Source organism: Lineus longissimus, chromosome 2 (genome assembly GCF_910592395.1).
Source record: "Lineus longissimus chromosome 2, tnLinLong1.2, whole genome shotgun sequence".
Classification (NCBI taxonomy): domain Eukaryota; kingdom Metazoa; phylum Nemertea; class Pilidiophora; order Heteronemertea; family Lineidae; genus Lineus; species Lineus longissimus.
In genome coordinates, this window is record NC_088309.1 from 14,337,504 (window position 1) to 14,360,907 (window position 23,404).

A 23,404-nucleotide genomic window follows, 5' to 3' on the forward strand; every position below is an offset into this window, starting at 1 on the left:
TAACGATATCAAACTTCAAATAAGATGGTTAATTTCATTGAGTGGTAAACTTCCGAATTAATGTTTATTGAGGAGCGTTAGAGATCAGAATCAAAATTCGTTGGTATCATTTTGACATTAGTGTGACCTTTCGCTATCCCGGGCCGCCGAGAAATTCACCGAGAATGAGCCATTTATGCGTGTGACGTCATCAGTCTATGGGTGGGTTTTTTCCGATCCCGATTGCGGTTTCCGAGAATCAGGCGCTGGATCTCGCATTGCCAAACGAGGACACTGAACAACAAAATGGCTAATTTGTGGGACACTATTGCGGTAGGTAGTTTTGTAGAGATGCACGGCAGTAACGGTAGAGTGCTAATCTTAATCAAGCAATGAAAATGTGGTAAATTGGGCTCCCCAAGGTGCAAAAAATATGCCGCTCTGTGTCGGCCCACTTATGTATCATTGTATGGGCGGATATACATGCATGCATGCATCATTGCATGATGACAGATGAGTCGCGTTGTGTTGTCGTATTCTGGAGAACGTGCAAGCGAGCCAAATAGAACCTCTAGATATGTAAACAAATTGTACCAGTAGGTGAACCTAAAAATCAGCGAGTATCAGGGTGAGGGATCGGAGCACATCGAGTAAAGTAGGCATGGGTGTAGCAGCCGGGCCCGGGGTGGGGGCTTCAGCCCCCTACATTTCAAGAAATTTGTGGATTTTTGGCTCACCTGTGAGCCTTTACCATCACGCAGCGTCCGTCGTCGTCCGTCGTCCGTCGTCGTTAGACATGGGTGGCACGTTTTGTTACCGCTAAAGCCACTGAACTGAAACTTAGTACACATGTACCCCTTGGTGACCACTACTCAGAGACCAAAACGCGGTCTCATATGTTTCACGGTTTGGCCACCAGGGGGCCAAAGGTAAAAAATGAAGAAATGCGTTTTCTCCCTTATTACTGGTCCGAAAAATTTGAAAAAAATATGGTAGGTACTTCTACTAATGGGACATCACATATCCTCCGGGTTTTTGATTTGACCTAATTTTCAAGGTAAGATAGGTCAAAGTTCGCCGACGGCACCGCTGTTAGTCAATGGTGGCACGTTTTGTAACCGCTGAGGCTATTGAACTCAAACTTGGTACATATATACCCTTGGGTGACCTTTACTCAGAGACTGAATCGTGGCGTCATACGATTTACGGTTTGGCCAATAGGGGGCCAAAGGTCAACAATGAAAATATGCGATTACTCGCCTACGTCTGAAAAATTTGAATAAAATATGGCAGGTACTTCTTGCAGTGTTACATCATATATCCTCCGCATTCATTTTTTGGCTCACCTGCCCCTTTTCATCCCCCCCCCGGCCCACCCACCCCTGACCCCACCCCTGACCCCACCCCTGAACCCACCCCTGACCCCACCCCTGACCCCACCCCTGACCCTACCCCTGACCCCACCAACATGAAGCAAACAGTCACTGAAGAAACAACTGATTACCACACCAAATTAGACCTTGTATTTACAAATGCACATCATGTGCACCATACAGGGATCATTGACAATTGCTGGTCTGACCATAAAATGATATATACAGCTTTACCAATGTCAGAATCACTGACTCCATAGCCTCCCCTTTGACACAGGTGAGCACATGGTCCCTGGACCATTTCATTTCAGACTTTCACCGTGATTTGGGGTGAGTGTGGTGTGTAGCATAAATTTTGATATTTATTTGCATTATGGGTTTCTTTCTTTTCAAAACTTAAAATTACCGATACCAGAACCATCTGAAGGGGCAGATGACCAACACAAGGAGGCACCATCAGGGTATGTATAGACATGGACCTGAACACCTGAAATATATTGTCTCCTGAAGAAATCATAAAACATTAAGCCCTAATGTGGTTTTGATAATTTTTTTCAGTCCGAAGATGCTTCGGTACAACCCCGGGTATGACATAAGTGTGCTGAAGGAGGTCCTTCTCCTCAATCCTTTTGATGACGCCAGTAGATGGGATGAGATTGCAAAGGCCTTTAATAAAGAGCTCATGAAAAGGCGCCCCAATGTGCAGGCCGTCAATAGTAGATCAATCAAGGAGAGGGTAGAGAAATTGTTGAAAGCTTTTAAATCAGAGCAAATGGCGGCACTGAGAAGGTAAGACATGTAAAATTTTAAGTGAACTTGAACATGCAACCACACTAGTTTCCAAGAGTTTGCATCTAATAGTGATGCATCAATGTGTGCCTGAGGGTATCACAGAAGGTATGTACAGAAACAAATGATATGTAGCCTATTGCAGGGCAGATGCATCCACTGTAGAAATGGGGAATCTTTGATAAAATACTCGATACTTGTGCTCAATGATATTTAAATTGATTTGTTTCCTATGTGCCATTTTAAAAATAGTGGGTGTAGTAGGCTCTAAAATCAAAGGGCCTTGATGGTACATGTTACTCTGTCTTTTCTTGCAGATCAGGAACAGCTGAAGAATACACAGAGAGAGACAGCCTTTTGACTGAGATATCTCAGATGATGGATGAATCGCACGTCAAAAAAGCCTCTGAGACAAAGGGTTCCGATGACAAAGACATCATAAAACAGGGGGAGGCCGTAAGGAAACATGCCATGGAAGGCATGGCAAAAAAAGGTAAGCATTTTGGTCTCAATAAAGGCCCCCAAGTTATTCAGATTCTTGTATTGTACAGGTATTGTAATGTATAGCAAGTTGTTGTTTTTGCCTGAGTACTCGTTATCCTCTTTATATGGTTTTACACCAAGACACCCCTCCCCCCGCCTGGATGGTATGTTTGACGCATTGAACATAATCTGTGCCATATAATATTTCAATCCGATATACGCTATCTTCCTATAATATCTCACGGGTTTTTATTTCAGATGACTCTACCCCATCGAAAAAGGTCAGGAGAACACAATCCATGTCTGAGTATGTAGAGTACAAAAAAGCAGAAATTGAGCTTAGAAAGGAAGTGTTGGAGGTCAGAAAGCAGGAACTGCAAATGGAAAGAGAGGAGAAAGGGAGAATGTTTTCGATGATGAAGACCATGCTTGAGAGTATGAAAAAGTAGTGTTATCGTTGTCTACCTATTGTTCAAGGGACACTTTTTATTAACCACCCTGTAGGCAGAATGACTGTTACCAATTACAATTACAATTACAATAACTTTATTAACGTATAACTACAGCAAGTTACCAGTCTAGCAGCTGTTGAAAATTCATCTGACTTTTTTTGGATGAACTTTCATCCTGAAGTGTTATTTTCGTCAGATGAATTTTCGTCAGGCTTAGAGAGTGTTCATTTCTAAACAACTCATTTGGGTGAGCTTTGATCATTTCACTGCAAACACGACCAATAGGTCAGTAGTTTGAGATTTGTCATATAGTTTATTTTGAATTTTTGAATTTTCATTGTTGAAATAAAAATATTGTTTATGTTTCAACTAGAGTCTGAACTTCTAATTTCCCAAATAATAGTCTATAGAAAGCCAATCCTACATGAAGAGTCTGAGAGTTGATGATGTGGCTCTTATTGGTCCTTTATTGGTCCCCCTTGTAAATCGTCATTAGTTCCCAATGTAATCCTGAAGTGATGGAGCCTCCATTTCAAAATAGGAGCCGGTCTGTGATCCGTATAGGCAAGTGTGAAAATTGGTCAGAAGCCCTGCCACTAAGTAATACTTGGCAACAGGCTGAAGGAAGACCTTTAAATTCTTTTTAAAGTCAACAAAGGCCCAATATTTCAGAATTTTTCCAAATGTCCATTCCACCGAAGTGCGCACACCAGACATTGCGGAATTGAAGTCTTCTTGTTGCTGAGTGAGAACAGCTGCTCCTTCTCTGAACGGGGAAATTAACCAAGGGCGGTTTGGGAAGCTGGATCTCCGTATATGTAGAAGTTGTCTCCTGTTGCCGTTCGGGGCAACTGGTCGAGCTGGCAAAGAAGACCACTTTCCCTCAAAATACCGGAGTCATGTCTGCGTCCTTCAGCCGGCCCCCACAGATTCGCGATTAGTCCATTAGGAAGCGTCAATGATTGAAATTTAATCGCATGTACCCTCTTGTGCCCATTGAATACCACTCTTTGAAGACGAATTGGTCGGCATATCGGCCTTACAGTCCCGTCTATGAAGCCGAAGCAGTTCTCTAGAGGGGCACGAAGGCCATGAATTGCGTCAGCGTAGGAGCGAAGATGGTTGGCATCCATCCACGGCTGATCAACCCGATTTAAAAGATGACCATGCCTTCTGTAAATGAAGTCGACCGTCTCGTTTATGGCAAGTGATAGCACTGAGGTGGGTCGGCCAAACAATTCTTCCATATCAGTCAGACGGTTAGGGTATGAAAAGCGCCTGAGTGTCATGCAGAGAGCATCCTCTGCCCGTACTACAGACCGGTTTCTGCAAATTATCACCGGTCGCAAGTCGAGCACAGATACAAGATCTCTTATCTCATCCTTTCCAAATCTAAATTTGTCCAAGCATTGCGCCTCGTTCAGTGAGTCAAGATCAAATCGGCTCCACTTGAGGTCAAACGTCGGCTGTTTTTGGTGAAGTAGCTCATTCTCCATTACAAAATCCAATAAATCTTCGTCGTCGAATTGTATGGCCAGGTCCATCAAAATTCGCGCAGTTCCTCCCGTTGCCATGCTTGCGTCTATGGCGCTGCCATCTAGCGGAATTATAAAGAACTGCGTTTCTCGGGCGCCGGACTGCGAAAGTAGATTCGTGAGTTGGTGTGCCGGGAATGGGAACGAGAATAATTCTCGGTTGCGTGGTTCTCGGAACGGGATAGCGAAAGGTCTCTATTAACTGGCGGATCGAGAACTCTGTGAGGGAAGACCAAACTTAAACAAAGCAGCAAATATGCGATCTTGAGAAGGGGGACCTCCCCAGAAGAACTTCTGGTCTGGTCCGGTTTGGTATACAGACGGCACTATTTTCATCAATTTTCATTATTGACGTTACGTTATCTTTTGATTCTAAAGGTATATGAGATATACTGGCTCATATCATTCTACAATGAAAAATGATAAGAAACACGTATCAGCCAAATTTTCCCAAAAATTACAAATCACTTGACCAAATGCATTATGCATGTTGCCCGCTGAAGATTGCGAAAGAGGCCCATCAGTCTGGTCTTAGTTACAAAAATTTTCATCTATTATGATAAAGTGCACCACATCCAAATGTATTGCTAATCCCAAGCAGTCGTCTTCCCTCAACACTCTCTGTTAGGGCCTATTTGCACGAAAATTACCGGTACCTGAGATGATCCACAGGCAAATTCAAATCAATGTGAGGAGAAAGTGTGTCGAGACAAGGTTAAAATGAAACGGCCAAGGGCCATTGTGCTAACCGTATAGATATTTTGTGGTTAGGAATTCATCCTGGTTAAGAAACATGCTACACGTATAGTATATAGGTCAAACCAAAGTCGATATGCCATGTGATGTATCGTTGCTTGGAGTACCTACCATAAAATATCATCGAAAACAAGTCACTAATAAGCGAGATATTGCACTTTTAACCTTTTTTAGTTTTGGCCTCTTGGTAACCTAGGTGTCACTACAAAGTGCAGAGGACGGTGTAAAGGGTAGCGTCAAATAGGCCCCGGGCAACCGATACGAGGTAGTCTTTCAGTTCAGTTCAGTTCATCACAGGCACCATAATCTATACATTTCTGGGTTTGTATGAATCCAGAAAAGAGGTTTACAGCATTTTCATTGCATTTAATTCATAAGTGCACCGATAGGTGGCGCAACATTTGACACCACTTGGATCCTGAAAATGGTTAATAATTGACCAAGAAATGGCATGATGTGTGCGATCTTCAAACGGGCCTCAATCGGTTCAAAATGAATGATTTGGGAATGCCGTAACCACCGGCAGATAGCCAAATGCATCTAGTTTTTTTATTTGATGTGAAAACATGGAGTCATCGCGGCAGAACAATGCAGATTTTGACCTATGGCCCATTAATGGGTGTGTGATGTTCAATAATGCCCCTTTAGACGATAGATACAGCATCAAACTAGTGAGCGCAGAGCAGCTGTTGAAATGGTCCCTTAAATTCCTGACCTATATTCTGTTGACCCTACAGAAAACCCTCGGTCTGCAGTCTGCAATCAGCATGCATTTTCTGCCCGCCGAAGTGATAAGCCCCCCTCTTAGGAGGGGCTCTTAAGATACACGTGTGTGCGGGAGTACATAATGTAAATGAATGATGAGAAATAAAGAGAGTAACTATTGTATATCCTACAAACAATTTTTTTTGGTATTTTTCTGAATTAACTCCGTTGAGTTTACCGATTTCTCCGCGATCTTCCGGTGGTGGTTGCTATCCCATTGGTTGAAATTATAATTTAAATTAAATTTAAATTAATTTAAATCTTCATGGGAATTCGCTACATCATATGCCTAAGAAATTGGCCAATTATATTAATATTTTTATTAGAGAAATATCCGTCCTAAATAATGACAGAAAAGGGTGGTTTATTTCAATTTTGTGTCGACATGGTCGAGGTCACGTGACATAAACAAAACAATCGCACACACCCGTCCAAAAAAGGCACTTTAAGAAAAACAAATACGTTTTTCCTGCTTAAAACCACACTGACGACTAAGTTATTTTAGTCTACTACCCAAATCTGAAGTATCAAAATGAATTACAAACTAGAACTAGCTCTATTTAGCAAAAGTTGCGTGAAAAATTCGGGTGAGCGACATTCTGAACCCTAGCGGCCAATAATTAAACTACTTTCAGCCGTCTGCTCCGGTCTCGTTAGGGAGTTTTTCCCAAATGTACGCGATGATGACGTGCCCCATTAACAGGACGTAACATCTATTTTAAAATGCGTTTCCAAAGTGAATGCATGAGGACAATCCATTTAAGTGTCGTATATCACTGGAAACGCCCGATTCCCGTGAATAAGGACAATCACAATGTATTACATTACCAAAACAAAAATGTGTCGGAAGGAACTATAATTACTATATGGATGGTCCCATCGCACCCCCCCCCCCCCCCTCCAGCAGTATGACACAGAAGGGCTAGTTGACTGTCCATCGGGGGGGGGGGGGGGGGGGGTTGGGGGGAGCTTCCCCCCAACGCACTGGTAAAAACCTATGTCGACGGAGGGGGGTTTGGGGGGTGTCCCCCCCATTGTAACAGCTGTAGTTGTAAGAGCTTGCACTTAACATATGCTCGTAGGGGGGTTCGGGGGAGCTCCCCCGACCTAAAGGGGGCTCACTAAGTCCTTGACTTTACATATTAGCACTTGGCTGTTGAGCATTCTTGCAGTCTTATCAATACTCCAACGCAAGGCAAGGGTTTGTTTACAAACAGAGGTATACAAAAAAGGTCACTGATGAACAGTCCAGATCATATTGTTATCAACACCTACTTCAAGCAATATCTCCCAAACTAGTACACCAATTCTAATACGGTTTTCAGGATATTGTCCGCAATTTCGTTTCCTAATGAAGGCAAATACACCACGGTGAGCTTTTCACCAACCTTCCAATAGTTGCTAGTGGCCTTCCAATGGCCTATGATCATTTAAAGGTGATAATTACACATTATGGCAAAAATGTGAATGCATGGTTGCTATTATGTAATCTGCCATTTAAAAAACACTTACAAAAACATTTTTAGTTCAAACCTTTTTTGAAATATTTTTCGATACAATGATAAAACACAAAATTCTTAATAATGATGAATAATGAACACAAGCGAATATGGGTCGTCGTATTGTTTGATGCCACGACTCCACGCCACAACAACAGAGCGTCCCCAAGTTTGGGAATGTTGTTGGCCTATTTATAGGACGGCTAGAATTATTCACTTGGGAACCCAAATAAACTCCATAACTCGTTTTTGTTGCTGTTTACGTCTGTGAGAAGTATTTGACAGAAAAATTTGTGATCTGTGAACTATCCTGGATATCTACGCCGGAGGTGCTCTAGTCTGGTTTTTGGTGCCTGTGTTTGTTGCTATAAGCTTTACAGTGGCGAACTATTGATGGGATGGATGGCGTCCTGGGTTAGGGTTAGAGTTGCGGAAAATTTTACATCGATTGGAGTTATTTAAATTACAGAACAAGTAATACATAGGAAATAAACATGGCGGCATTGATAGCATGCATATTGAAATGAATTTCAACAAGTCCGTAATTATGAACAGTACAGACATATGGTTATCAATTTATGCTACATCATTGGTTAATCTGATATTTGGTTGAAATTTTTCACAAAAGATTTGAAATAAATAATTGTTGTTACATTAATTTAATGTAAGAACACAAATATAGGTGGCCCGGAGAGGTTCTAACCACGTGATTTAAGTATGCAAATACGCAATATTTATGTCATGTCTCAGATTTTTGATTGCCTATCGTCAACATAACACGGAAGCAAAATGCTGTCAGCGCAGCACGATGATTTTAGCGAAACTTTGCAGATTTCATCGCAAGATTATGGAATAAATAAACATTAAAAACAGGCTAGTATGAGGGTATTCGTTCAAAAAGAGTATGATAAACTCAATGGTGGCTTTCTTTTATGTTGTCATTGGGTTTATTGGATGAAATCAATACCCCATAGACCAGAGAGAACTCTTTGCATAGACCAAACATCGCCCCATGTGCTCTCACACAAATATTCGTAGGACTTCGCCTGTGTGATGGTTAAGCCGGAGATCGTTCCAAGAACAGTAAAAACAAAAATACTTCGATGATGGGCAGTCTTTATAAGAATTTTTCAGCGATAAATATACGCAGAACGAAGCAATTCGCCTGTAGGCCCTATAACTATGTAGATATTCTTGGTCTTCGCGTGGTAAAATAAACCAATGAACAGCGCCCGTGCGCCAATGATTGACAGCTGGATATCCATCTTGAATGATGCCGCCAAGTCAAAAAAACAAGATGCCACTTACGATCTAATTTCTCGGGAAATAAGAATACGAATGAGATTACACTTACACCTAAATAATCTGACTGGTCAATTCTTCAATAGCCCTTAATTTCACGGCAAAAGAATGGGTGGAAGACATGTAGCTTTGTTAAGGAACTAAACATATTGATCGATTGGCAGCCCATAATTCCCGCAGACTTGCTACGTAATAGTTTTTGCACGATCGTCAATCTTGAGCTCGCAATTAATAATAGTAATAATATTGCATTATATATGAGATGGAAGGACTTAATGAACAAGATAACGAACTTAATGAAGACTACGGTTTTATTACAATACGACAAATACTTGCAGCGCAATTTGCATTTCAACAACTGCCGCGCATGCTATCCCCGGGCTGGCTGCTATCGTCATTTGTAGTCAATCCATGAATCAACAAGGCGACCTCGCCGTGATCTAAAAAAATCGATTCAGCGCCTACACTTTTACTCGTATTTGGCTGAAAATTGCCAGGAGCCAAATTTCGAAAAAAAATGATCTTGAATATTTTTTTCTGAGTAAAAATGGCCGTTGCTAGGCAAATGATGCCACACACATAATGACGGAAAAACTGATAATAAGGGTCTGCACTAGCGCTAGCGACGACCCAAAAGAGCTATTTTTCAACAGCGAATTCACTACCAAATGGCATATTTTTACGAGAAAAACATAATTTAACAAAAGTTATTAATAGCTCTATCTTCGTTTTTACTCGGTCCATGTTGATGGTTTTTGTCAGTAATCTTAGAATTCTGTGCACTATTGTTCTAGCGAAAAATAGTTTTAAAAAAAGTTTGAAATAAAAAGTTTTTTGAAAGGGTTTTTTTAATTGGCTGATTACATAATGGAAGACTCGTGCATTCGCATTCCTGCCATAATGTATAAATAGGAGACAAGATTTTTGATAATATGCTTAAAACCGCAGTGAAATTGGTGCACTGGTTTGGGAGATATTGAATGAAGAAAGGGTTGATATTAATATGATCAGGATTGTACATAAAACTCACTGATTTGGAGGAATTCAGTAACTAACGACGTTTGAGTGATGAAAACATGTTTTTAATCATATGCCTAGCAAAGTTCAAAGGGGATGGTCACTTTGCAAGTTGGTTTACATACGTTTTACCAAGTCAAATTTTACACAGTTGGAATCAACTTTTGAAAGAAAAATTCCATTGGTATGGTAGATATAGCTCCGAGTACAGTATGGGCATCTGAAAATATTAATTTTTTCATTTGAGCGCTTTTATCAAGGCAATTTTGTGTGATTTGTAAAGTGCTGAAATCCTAAGTAAGAACCTGATATTATTCCAAACAATGACCCAGGTGTGTGGGACAAGGTTTATATTACCGATTTGGATCATATAAGTCATTGCATTTTGTCAAGTGGATTTTCTTATACCTTTCCTTGGTGCAATTGGGGATGAACACCCAAAAGAACAGCCAGCATTAAACCACTTGTGAACATAGGTTGATCATTTAATGAGGGCTTTTAAATGCTCTGTTGGTCACAGTCATGTCATTTACCTTTGTCTGCTTTGGTGAGCAGTGATTTTGTAATACAACCAACTTGTTTGTACTTGACTGGTTTTCGTTGATAAATTGGTTCTCTTGGAGAAGGTGAATTAAGTTACACACCATAAGGGTAGCCTACGAGCATTATGATTTAACCATGGCCACTTAGAAATGTAGCTATTGCCTTCATGTGTTTGACCGACACCTGCAACCGTAGTGGTTGTCATCTGTCATTGGCCAGCGATTTGATACATGGTGGTAAGACATTAAGGAATACAAGGTACCATGTTACATGGAGAAGAACGAATAATCGCACTATCGTGGATTACACAAGTTTCATATTTGTGATGGATACATGTATATTAAAACTTATGAGACAGATGTGATCAATGCGGTTATGTACATGCAGAATGAATAGGGTCTGAATAACTAGTATTGACCCTCAGTGGGCTGGTTTCCACAGGAATCAAGTACTATCCATCGAGCAAGATGTGATGAAGGGGGCATTTCCCTTTGATGCTCCATAACAACTTTTTGTGATTTTTTTTCTTTTTTACATCAAGTCTAAAGCTGACAATTTAGAACCGTTGATGTGACCATGTGTTGAATATATGTTTTCATTGCCTAAGTTAATTCCTCCAAATAAGTGAGTTGTGTGTACAGTCTAGATCATACTAACACCTAAACTATTCAACCGTTTTCAATGCGGTTTGCACAAGGTTGCCGCAAATGTTATTGTCTGTCTCATCATTGTGATTACAATGAAGTGCATTATTGTATTCATTGTTATCGTCAATTTACAAAAGGTCCAAAAAAACTTTTTTATTTCTTGAAATACCCATAAAAGAAGCAAAGGTGTTGTTAGTACCACAAAAAATAAGACTGTCTGGTTTGTTTTCAAGTTGATATCTTACACTGGTTCTGATTTAACATAATTTTTTGGGTTGAAAATCAACCATGGATAATTCCTATTTGTGGTGACTTCTGACACTGTCCCACTGCACTGCAAGCTCAGATCATGGCTACCATCCCAAGGAAGGTTATGGGGTTGGTCACACAAAATTATTTCCTCACAAATATACCTTACCAACAAGATTTAACAAAGAATATTCTTTATAATTCTTGCTAAGAGACAACTATTCAACAGCCGTTGGAGTGTAATAAGTGTCATGTCCAGTTACATCACGGTGTCAATAACACTTATAACGGTATGCCAATGAATGGGATAATTATGTCCCTCTTTCATTGAATGATGTTTGAATTAGTGTTGTGTTGTCTTTGCAGTGGTGGAGGTTATGGAAGTTTGGAGGCAGATTTCAAAGGTCAATTGGAATTGTATCAATTGCATGTTGATATTTTGCAGAAAAAGCATGATAGCTCGAAACCCAGATCAGATATCAACATGAAAACACCACCCCAAAAAGTCTTCTTGCTGTACTACAACACTAGTGATTTTTTTTGGTGGCATTTTTCCCCAAGTTTTTTCTGGACCTGTTTTAAATGGTCGTTTACATAATGAAGACAATTACCCATTTCACTGTAATCAGAATGGACAAAAAGATTTGTGACAACCCTGTGCAAACCACATTGAAATCGGTTTGGTATTTTGGGAGATATCACAAATCATAGGTGTTGATACTGATAGGAGCTAGACTGTACATCAGTGACCTTTTTTGTACAGCAGTGTATAACTACAATGTATGTTTGTAAATAAACCGTTGCCTTGGATTTGAGTATTATCCGAGTGACTGATTTTGAACAGTGCTGATATGGCCCTTAAAATAGTATGGACTAAGTTACTGGTCACAGGCATGAGAGTGAGCTGAGAGGTCACAACCTGAAAATTTTTCTGAAAATTTTTTTGATGGGGAGGGTTCAAGGGGTGCCTAACTCGCTGAAGAAGTTCAAATTTCAAATGCATTGGGAGTAATTTCTGGCAAATTACAGAGTTATTCTGCTCTGTTTATTGTGTGGGGGTCCTCCCCAGAAAGATTTCATGCATGGTTTCTTTTTAAAATTCACCATTATTCACCCAACCAGCTGTAAGTGTTCATGGCGCCATTTCGATCATGAGGCGAGGCTATCCCGCAGTGCCTTGCGCTGTGAGGGGATTCCCCGAGTTTCGTCAGTTCGTTGGCTGTTTGTACGGTGAAGATGAGGTCAGCGCTATTTTTAGACAGTACACTATCAATATTTTAGTCTCTTGCACATGCGTTCCATTGGCGGTACAGCACTGTCAAGGCCGAGTCACACGATTGATTCAGAGACTGACGGCTACAGCGCGATATACATTATAGGTCACCTGCAACACTTTCTAACTAAGGGAAAAAAGAATAGGGCATAAGATAACAAACACAGTGGTGAAAACCGCATAAATATCGAACTACCCATCTTCAAGTATGGCAGGTAGAACATTCAAACATTCCAGGTGATGCAGGAAGAACAAACTGATGATGTACATTGTGCTGTACTGAAATAAAGCTTTTATAGTTTCATGCCTATATTTTGAAATTGTACATTTAAACATGTTCATGAAAAGCTCATACCTGTGACAAGGTAATTAGAATATAAGCATGAAACTATCAAAACTCTTTTTTCAGTACAGCACAATCTACATCATTAATTTGTTCTTCCTGCACCACCGGGAATGTTTGAATTACATACTGCAATATCTTTAAGATGAGTAGTTTGATTTTTATGCGCTTGTGTTTCTTATGTTATCCCTATTATTTACCCCAAGTTTAAAATTTTAATAAAAGCGTTTCAGGTCACCTTTAAGCGGCCTGCCTTTGGGAATGCGAAGGCGCGTGGTGATTCGATGGGTTTGGCGGGAATAATGCGGACAATTTTGATGCCGGGCGGAAAGTTTTGTGGCTGGCTCTTCAGTTCAGGTCAACACCTCTACCCCCCACCCCCACCCCTAATTTTCATTGCAGATCTGCGCGAATCTCGGGACCCAACTTTTTGGATACTTCATAACCGGATTTCCGGAAATTACCGGAAAACTCTCATGCCTGTGGTCAGGAACTGAAGGTACCTCCGGTCACCCGACCAATAGTTCAAAATTCACCTACCGGAATTTCAAATCAGAGAAACTCAAAAGCTCCATTTTGGTTCTTTGAGAGTCGAGTCGTTTTGCAGTCGTCCCACGTATCCTCATGCAAGGCTAAATGAATGGCATTCAAGATTGCATAGCATGCCAAGCAAACATGACCGCTGTGTGACGGCAGTATTGTTGTATCAAGCGAGCGACAGATGTTTTGCAGTCTGTCAATACCAAAGTTAATAATACACCCACAATCCCGTTTGCATTATGTATTGTAGGACGAAGGGAAATGTGATCAAACTGGTCCGTTGTATTCTAAGCAGCTAAAGCCACAATGGCACTTTTGTGTGTCGCCCAGAGCTCTGGGCCACACAAAAGACCTTTTTACACGGTGCGCGTTAAATTCAGATCAGAACTAGTCCAGGACCGGATCCACAAGACCACTTCGATTCATGACAGAAAGCTCGCATTCACACGATGCGCGTTCATGAAACTCACTTTGAACTGGATCGAGGATGGTTCTTTAATCATGCCACCGTTAGGCGGCGCAATATGAATCGCCAACGTCTGCTTCTGACTGGAGGTACAATAATCGGCAACAATGGCGGCCTCCATGAGAACAGTAGCATGGGACAACACCGGTGATTATTTGCAATGCATTTTCTATTAAACTTAAAAATCTGCCAAAAATAGGAAACTGTGTTTTTTTACAAACCGCCACAAGGGGTTAATATCCAAGGTCTGGGACATCCCTCACTGCAATGGCGTATAGGGTTCACCACGAAAATCTAGAGAAAATCCTATTTTTGTAAAACAGTTTTCAGATTCTCACTTTCCAAGCTGCTTGTCTCCAGAAATGAAGCCCTTACCGGTGCTGCCCTCCTGAAAATACCCGGGGGACCATAGAACTGAAATCAATATTTTATGAAAGATTGAATACTACTCTATAATTCAAATCAATATTTATCTTGATTACCTTGGTATTAACCCACGCCATCCCAGGGTCAACTTTTTGTTTTTATTCTTCAATAATTTGACGCCCATACCGATGTAGGTGTCACTGTTGTTGTGCCGCATGAGAGACAAGACCACTAATGTAGGTGTCACTGTTGTTGTGCCGCATGAGAGACAAGACCACTAATGTAGGTGTCACTGTTGTTGTGCCGCATGAGAGACAAGACCACTAATGTAGGTGTCACTGTTGTTGTGCCGCATGAGAGACAAGACCACTAATGAATATTCATAGGTTGGAGGGTCCAGGCCTATCTATATACTATACATGTACAATGTTTCTTAACCTGGATGAATTCCAAAGCACCAAATATCTATACGGTGAGTAATGGCTCCTGGCCGTTTCATTTTATGAAAAATTGTTTTTTTTAATTTTATGAACTTTGTGACATGACTAGAGTTTGACTAGCGTGTTTTTGACTAGGGTTTGACTGGGTTTTTTTTTAATAGAGTTTGACTAGGGGCTTTTTGACTGGGGATTGACTAGGATTTGACTCGTCCAAGCTTATAGATTTACATACATCACGTGGCATCGGCCCTCTCTCGAGACTCTGGTTAATCAATACTTACCTGGTTCACATATGGTCTGCAGTCTGTTATTGTGTCCGTCGTTGCCATGGCGTTGTTAACCAGAGTAACCGTTTGGGTAGGCATTATTTAAGGAGATGTAGAGGCATGTTCCTAAAATATGCATTGTGACGTCATTTCATGCATATTAATTGTGACCTATAACACGCATGTGCAGTGATGTGCTGGCGGGAAAGTTAATAATGGCCGAAATGACAGATGTCATTTTTGACAGACTGGACGCAAGGGCCCAACGCGCCGCGTAACGGCAAAAAAGCGAAGCAGACGAAACATTTATAACGGGTCACCGTCACTTATTATTGGACTTATAGCGCATTTACGGGATTGCAACTATTTTGCTTTATAGTGTCACCAGGAAAGAAAAGCATGTTAAGCCTGCACCACACGGTGAAAATTTGCGTGATGCAAGTGACACGCGTGCATGTTGCGACAGGCAAATTCTCACTGTGTGGGGTCGTTTTTTGCTGCGTATCTCCCCTCGCGAGTCGAGACGCAGCCGATCTAGCATGTTTGATATTTTCTCGACACGCGAGGAAGTTAATCACCGTGTGGGGGCTACCTGCAGCAATGTTGCGCGAGTTCGACGAATCACAACAAGCAGATCGGTCACATCCGCCGAAGGAGGGTGAAAGGAAGCGAGGGTCGTAGGCCCAAAGCCCTGGCGGGGGGGGGTCTGCTGGGGGGTTTCCCCCAGGAAAATTTGGATTTCAGAGGCCCTTAGATGCGATTTCCTGACATCTGATGATATATTTAACCTCTCAGCTCCAATTTGAAGGAAAGACTTTCATGAGAATTTTGCTGTTGTTCCCCTGGCTGTCCTTATAGGCCGATTTGTGAATTAGCATACATTGATTTGAGAAGATTTCCCCAGACATTTATTGAAAAGGATTCTTTTATGAAATGCTTGCTAAGCCATGAAAAGGGATGGCGCGCGCCCAAGGCGCCACCCCCTGGATCCGCCACTGAAGTGACTGATCTTCTATACACAGCGCCTCCATAATGCACTCCTCATCTCGCACCGCTGTGTGGAGTGAAATGACCTGAATTCACAGGATGGACGAAGTGGGCACAATGAGACTCTGTCCAACTTTTACTTATGGAGACATGTTTTGTGTCGGAGATGAGTAATATCAAAAATATATAAGCGAGCCTTATTTTGTTTTTGGTAATATCCTTTCTTTTAGCTAGCATCACTATACATGTACAATTCCAAAATGTTACTTTACTCACAGATTTGCTGTGCTTTGATGTGGTATGCTGTTTCTGGAAAGAAAAGAACATTACATTCATTTGAATAACTGATGACCAACAAACAGCCCACTGGCACATTTTACTTTTAGGGATAACTTTGCCCAGACCCAGTGGTTACCAGAAAATATTCCTCCAGGAGTGAAACCATGGGAAACCCGACTGGAGCAGCAACAATTTTTTCCAAACAGAAGAATGCTAAAATGCAGCATTGTGCACAGAATTATCATAATTTCGTGTACAGGGTTGAAAACTCTGTTGTGTGTGCATGTTTTATTGTTAAGCTTGAGAATATTTTCCCTTTGTCTTCAGATTTGAGTCGGACACAGAAAACCACAGATTTGGCTTAATTTGGATGAAAGGAAGTCAGGGGTTTTTTCGGTCAGCAACAACTGGAATTGCATTAGAAATTTGCATTTATTATTTTTCTGAATTACGTATTGTCTTTCCTCCTGTGAGCAGTACTTAAGCGGGGTGTCCTAGCAGAATAGCTTCAGAGGTCCTCATTCCATTGCATTTTCATGCCCTAATCAAGATTGAAAGAACTTGCCTTTTGTAGAACAAGTTCTTTAACAATTGAAGATGCCGCCAATTTGTCGGCGGCCAACTCTTTCTTTGATTGTTCCTGGAAGAAAATGTATTTCACCAGGCAATTTTCACTCAGGAAGCCTGGCATGAGCAGTACATAATAGTGTAGGGAGGGCGGTGGCCTACCACTTGCAATGGCCACTACAATAATGGCTTGGCTTAAATTAAAAGCTTGAAAAACAACATTCTGAACAAAATTTTGAAATCTCCATGCGCGCGTTAATGATCAACAGGTTAGGCCCCCTATTTTTTATTCATTTCCTAATACTACTACTAGCCTACAAACCTTTCTCTCCAAAGCAAGACGCTTTTTTGCCTGCTTGGGGGCCGGTTCATCATCAGATTCACTTGACGATGAATGATTTCTCTTAGGTGGTCTTCTTTCACGATGTCCACGTCCCAATGGCTCTAGTTCTTTACCCAAATTGTTATTCAAGTCCTGTAATTTTTTTATGCGGCTACTTTTATCTATTGCCCGTTGTCGTACTGGCTTTAGCTCATCGTAAGTATCTGAAAAAGAGACTTTAAGATTACTGTTAGGCCTACAGTTGGTGCAATACATGAGCTGAGACTTCTGCATGCTGTCAAGCCACTTCCAAGCAATTTTTAGGAGAATAATTAGGAGGTTTTTCAACCATTTTTTTAGGAATTTCGTTGTTGGCTAATTAAATTATTTAGGAAAAAAGAGAGTGTTTTTTACTTACGGTAAATTATATTGAATGACCCCTGGGTAAAGAGGTTGCATGGCCTGGCTTGCAAGTGCTTTGGATTGCACATGCACTTACCACGCTAACACTTGCACATGTTGCACTGCAGTGGCCAGTGCATTTGCGAGTGCAACATCTGTAGGCCTATGTGCATGATGGTCCACATGATGCACACTTGACCAGTGCGAAAAGTAAAGAGAGTGTACTCCGAACTATGGCCTACCTCCGAATCGCAGAACTCGTGCAACAAAAGGCCCAACCATCTGTTCTGGATCTACCTCTGGTGCCGGTTGCTTATTCTTTTTTGATGGTGTGATTCATAATGCTCAATCCAGTGTGCATAGTCTTTTTTATCTGGACACTTCACTGACACATCAGTAACTCCCAGCTGAAAACATTTCTCGTCAACATCATCAGTGGTCCAACTGGATAGACCTATGTCTATTTCGTGGGTCTCCGTAAAATAAAACACAGCGAAAGTCTTCATTTTTAATCAAAATCATGAACAGAAATCCAAAACACTGACATGAACAAAGATAGCAGACGACGCTGGCTGCTCCCGCTCCCGCCGGCAGCAAAGTCAACAGGTCAAAGTTTAAAATAACAACTAGATAAAAATGTTAAATTCAGTTAGGAAGGTCATGAGGAACTCTAAAATAATTAACAAAAAGGATGATCACTAGAAATAATTTATAACATCAAAGATAATTTTAAATTTACATTAAAAATGATTTTGCGACAATGAACAGCCATGACTTATTTGGTGCGGTCCAGAAGAAAATGGGAAGACTTCCCGAATTTGAAGTTCATGTCAACCGTCGACTCATATATTATTGGGCACTTAGTAATTTTTCTTAGCCATACATCTTCAATTCAAGTAACCTGAAACTGGCCATTTCCTTTTTTCATCCTATTCACTGAGCATCGTTTGACTATCATCCCATCCCCCCTCTCCCCCCTCCCCCGCCCATTACAATTCCCAAAAAAATGTCTAGTGTGCACAGACATGACAGAATAATTGGCTTTTGAAAATTGATATCATTCCTGTGTTAATTTCACTTTTTCAGTCATCAACCAATGTCCAATGTCCACCTTACAAGATGTACAAAAAGTATCTTGTCGATGTTGGCTCAGACATTCCTAGAAGCAGTGACTGGCGGTATAAGGTCAAGAATTGTGACTACCGGTACCAAGAAGAAAGGGACTATGAGGGAAAGCACAGCAGTACACAGAGTGATGATGATATCACGTCTTCTCTCCTCAAATCTGTTGAAACGAAAAGGTATGTACCGGTACGTGAACTGAATGCAGAGCCTGCCTGCTGACGCATGTCTTTCCATTGTGTTTGCAAAGAGATAACGATACAGCTATCATCACTCGCAAGTCTACTGCGGAAAGATCAACGGTAGACCCTGAGAAAATGACCAGATCATCACCAAGAATCATTCTCGTGTTGGCATGAACGCGTTTATACCACCTGGGCAAACACGTGTTCACTCAGATAAAATGCGTGTGGCATACACAGCGTATACTGAAACTTCAAAAAGTCCGATTTTTCAACCAAAGAGACAAATAATGGAACTTTGACTGTATACTATTTGTTGAAAGCCTGTCCCTCACCCTCTCCATGGCAAAAATTTGGTTCCAGCCAAAGCGCATGCTTATGAATGGCCTGAATAGAAGCACATTACTAAATCATGGCACAAGAAATAGGCAGTATGTTCCCCCAATCTAGGCTTCTATTGGAATATAGACGGATGATAATGAAGAAACTTTAAATTGTTGATCAAAATATTTTCATGGTCTGCTACAGGAAGTAATAATACACGCGGTGAATACATTTCTTGTCAGTGTACGAGTGGCCACAGTGGTTCCATTACAATGACTTATTCAACTTTTGTTGACTTTGCTATCAGGCGGTGACTTTTCTAAAAAATGACTGCATTGCCTTGAGCAAAAAATTGCATACAATATCCATCACTACATACATACATACATTCCATCAAATGTTCTGTTTGCATTTCAGCAACAGTGGCGAATCACGATCACATGTCTTTTTTGAAGTGCTCTCACATCTTGAAGAATAAGAAGAGGGTCCAGCTGTGGACATTTTGAATTTTGCTCAACCTGAACCCATAGATGCAAGTTCCTTTTTAGCTCACCTCTTAGCAGAGGTGAGCTTATCCCATACCGTGGCGTCCGTCGTCCGTCGTCGTCGTCGTCGTCGTCCGTCGTCCGTTAGCAGGGCACGTTTCGTAACTGTTAAAGCTATTGAGTTGAAACTTGGTACACATGTACCCTTATGTAATGACACCTTGGAGACCAAGTTTCGGTCCGATTCGTTTCATGGTTTGGCCACCAGGGGGCCAAACGTTAAAAGTGAAAATATGCAATATCTCCCTAAATAGTAGTCGGGAAATTTTGAAAAAAATATGGTAGGTACTTCTAGCAAAGGTGCATCATATATCCTCCGGGTTTTTGATTTGACCTCCTTTTCAAGGTCACAGAGGTAAAATGGTGTAAATTGGCCGTTAGGATGTAACGATGGCACGTTTCTAAACTGCAATGACTATTGATACCAAATTTGGTACACATTTACCCCTTAGTCAGGTGATCTCAGGGACCGAAGTTTGGTCCAATATGATTCACCACTTGACCACCAGGGGGCAAAATCCAAAAACCTTAAAAATGTGATTATTCCTTAACTTCTTGCCCGATTGCCACCAATTTGATATCATGGGTACATCTAACCACCATACAGTATATGTCACACAGGTTTTTAATTTGACCTTCTTGTCAAGGTCACAGAGGTCAAATGGCGTAAATTCGCCGTCAGGCCGTAACTATGGCACGTTTCTTAACTGCAATGACTATTGATCACAAATTAAGTACACATGTACCCCTTGGTCAGGTGATCTTAGGTACCGAAGTTTGGTGCGATCTGATTTGCCGTTTGGCCTCCAGGGAGGGGGCCAAATCCTAAATTCTTCAAAATGCCATTATTCCTAGAAATGACTTGCCCGATTGGCACCAATTTTATATCATAGGTACATCTAATTCTAACAACCATTCAATGTGTCACCCGGGTCTTCTTTGATTTGACCTACTTTTCAAGGTCACAGAGGTCGAATGTACTGTAAATTTGCCATTTTGGGGAAATTGTAATTGCTTGGACCTACATCAAACCTAACACTACATGACACAATACCATGCTCTTTATCCATCTTTCCTCCACATGAGGTGAGCACAATGGCCCTGGCCATTTCATTTCCTTTACAACGTCTGCCTGCATCAGTTTAGCAACATTGAGGTTTCACATGCCCATCCAGCCAACTGGATGGATGGGCATGTGAAACTCAATGTTGCTAAACTGGATGGATGGGCATGTGAAACTCAATGTTGCCAAACTGATGGAATCTAGGTTAAAAAAAGCTACGGTAAAAGTGGCTATGGTAAAAAAGGCCTAGTAAAAAATATATCGATATTGAATGACCCAAACCACCTGGAAACCAAATGTCTTGGCAAACATAATAGTAGTAGTAGTAGGCCTATGACAACCCCAAATGTTAACAGAGAACACAACTAAATGTGTGATACAAATTAATTTCATTTTTCTCTTCATTTCAGCCTTTTGAAACTGAGAATGCCCGGCCATTAGAATTAGATATGGTTGAAGAACTACATGATACCATCACAGACGAGAGTGACTTTGAAATTCTTGATGAGAATAATGTACGTGTAACTTATGTACTATGTCTGTAACCACTCAAGACATCACAGACGTTTGACCATATAAATTTCAGTTAGTTAGAATCAATAAAATAAGAATAACACATGAGTACATGTTTTGATCGTGGAAGAAGAGTGGTTGTCTTGGCCCATTGAAACCAACACTTGGGTTTTGTAAATACAATACTTAACTAACCCTCACTCTAACCATAACCACTCTTCTAAAGGTGTGAAAATATTAATTGGCAAGGAATTCTGCATTCAAGCCGACACTTCCATGTCTTTCATTTACATTTATGATCATTTTCCAGATCGACCAAGTCGATGATGTCAACCAGGGAAATGAGGGTGGAAATGATGCCCCTGAAGAAGCTCCACTCCATGCTGGGACAACCCTGACATTGTCACAATTTCAAATACTCTTCCTGCTCCAGATATTCAAACACGGCTATAGTGGACAGTCTTTAGAGGACTTTTGTCAGTTTAGCGAGCTGTTACTGCCAGGAAGACTTCCCAGGTCAAAGTATCTGTACAAGAAGTCTCTTCCAGTGTTTAAAGGAGATACCAAGACCCACATTTACTGTAAAGAATGTGTGAGTTACATAGGTTCTAAGGAAGAGCTAGCACAAAATGGGATTTGTGAGGTTTGTGAAACACCGTACAGCATCAAAGATTCCGTCAAGGGTGGACATTTCTTCCTTACGATACCAATGGAAGATCAAATCAGGAGTATCATGGAGAGCGTCGATGAAGGGCGGTGTTTGAAAAAATCTGATGGAGAATATGGTATCTACTCCGATGTCATCTTTGCCAGAAAAATTCAAGAAATGTATCACTCTGGATACCTCTCCGACAATGATTTGACTGTGCTATGGAACTTTGATGGTGTGCCAATTTTCAAATCGACGAACTTTTCAATCACACCCATTCAACTCACCATAAATGAACTTCCCTATGACGTACGGAAGAAAAATGTTCTGATGTATGGGTTGTGGTTCGGGAGCCAAAAGCCAAAAGCCCATACCTTCTTGAGGCCATTTGTTTCGGAGGCAGTGACATTAAAGGAGGAAGGACTCAGCTGGCGTGCCAAACATTCTGGCAGGGAAATCAGGAGCCGGGTGTTCTTCCTCGCAGCATCATGCGACACCGTTGCTCGGCCAATCATACGAAATACGGTCCAATTCAATGGTGCGTTCGGCTGTGATTGGTGTCTTCATGAGGGTGAGCGTGTTGAACGTGGGGATGGTTATGCCAGGTGTTATCCATCAACAACGGACCCGACGGTGCCAGAACCGTCTGCGAGAACTAAAGCCACACAGATGGATCTAGCATTTGCGGCTGAAACAGCTGGAGAATCTAAGAAGGGTGTGAAAGGAGTCTCGCTACTGTCATTGCTACCAGACTTCGACATAGTTGACGGATTTGTGGTAGACTATATGCATGCCGTCTTGCTCGGTGTTGCACGTCAGTTTACCACATTGTGGTTTGATAGCCAGTATCATGACAGACCATGGTATATCGGAACATTCAGCGACATGGTCAGCCAATCATTGACAGAAATAAAACCGCCGTCTGAGCTAACAAGGGCACCTAGAAGTTTAGCTGTTCGAAAATATTGGAAAGCATCGGAATGGCGGTCATTTCTTCTGTACTATTCCCCATTTGTGTTGAGGTTGACTGGACTCCCAGACAAGTACTACAAACACTGGATGTTGCTGGTGTCTTGCGTGTTTGGACTCATGAAGGAGAAAATTTCTGAGGATCAACTTCTTGTGCTAGAGCACGGTCTCAAAATCTTCGTCGAGTTGGTTCAAAAATACTATGGAATCCAGCATGTTACATTCAATGTTCACCAGTTGGTACACATTTGTTCATCAGTGCGGAACTGGGGACCAGTGTGGGCTACGTCAGCGTTCCCATTTGAAGGTCAAAACCAAGTGCTCATTAAACTCTTTCATGGGAAGACATTTGCACCACAGCAAATAGCTGAAAAATTCGCCATCAAAATAGGATTAA

The 23,404-nt window shown here is 41.3% G+C and overlaps 2 protein-coding genes across 2 annotated transcripts in view; one reads left to right on the forward strand and one right to left on the reverse strand.

Moving 5' to 3' along the window:
* Window positions 1-13,886, reverse strand: part of LOC135482664 (uncharacterized) — a 44,177-nt gene extending 30,291 nt beyond the window's left edge. Inside the window, exon 1 of the mRNA XM_064762915.1 lies at window positions 13,546-13,886. The gene's annotated coding sequence lies outside the window, so the exon portion shown is untranslated. The remainder of the gene's footprint in view (window positions 1-13,545) is intronic.
* On the forward strand, window positions 1,764-3,333 carry LOC135483684 (uncharacterized). The gene is made up of 4 exons (XM_064764681.1): window positions 1,764-1,813; window positions 1,911-2,141; window positions 2,459-2,634; window positions 2,883-3,333. Exons 2-4 carry the CDS (start codon window positions 1,918-1,920, stop codon window positions 3,071-3,073), a joined length of 591 nt encoding a protein of 196 aa, XP_064620751.1. The 5' UTR covers window positions 1,764-1,813; window positions 1,911-1,917; the 3' UTR covers window positions 3,074-3,333.
* Window positions 13,887-23,404: the final 9,518 nt, after the last annotated feature.

What these genes read in the sequence shown, in the direction of transcription:
- LOC135483684 (XM_064764681.1), top strand. Translation starts at nt 1,918, where the DNA reads ATGCTTCGGTACAACCCCGGGTATGACATAAGTGTGCTGAAGGAGGTC. An exon ending in CAAATGGCGGCACTGAGAAG is followed by an intron (nt 2,142 to 2,458) that starts GTAAGACATGTA and finishes CTTTTCTTGCAG; the next exon opens with ATCAGGAACAGCTGAAGAAT. An exon ending in GGAAGGCATGGCAAAAAAAG is followed by an intron (nt 2,635 to 2,882) that starts GTAAGCATTTTG and finishes TTTTTATTTCAG; the next exon opens with ATGACTCTACCCCATCGAAA.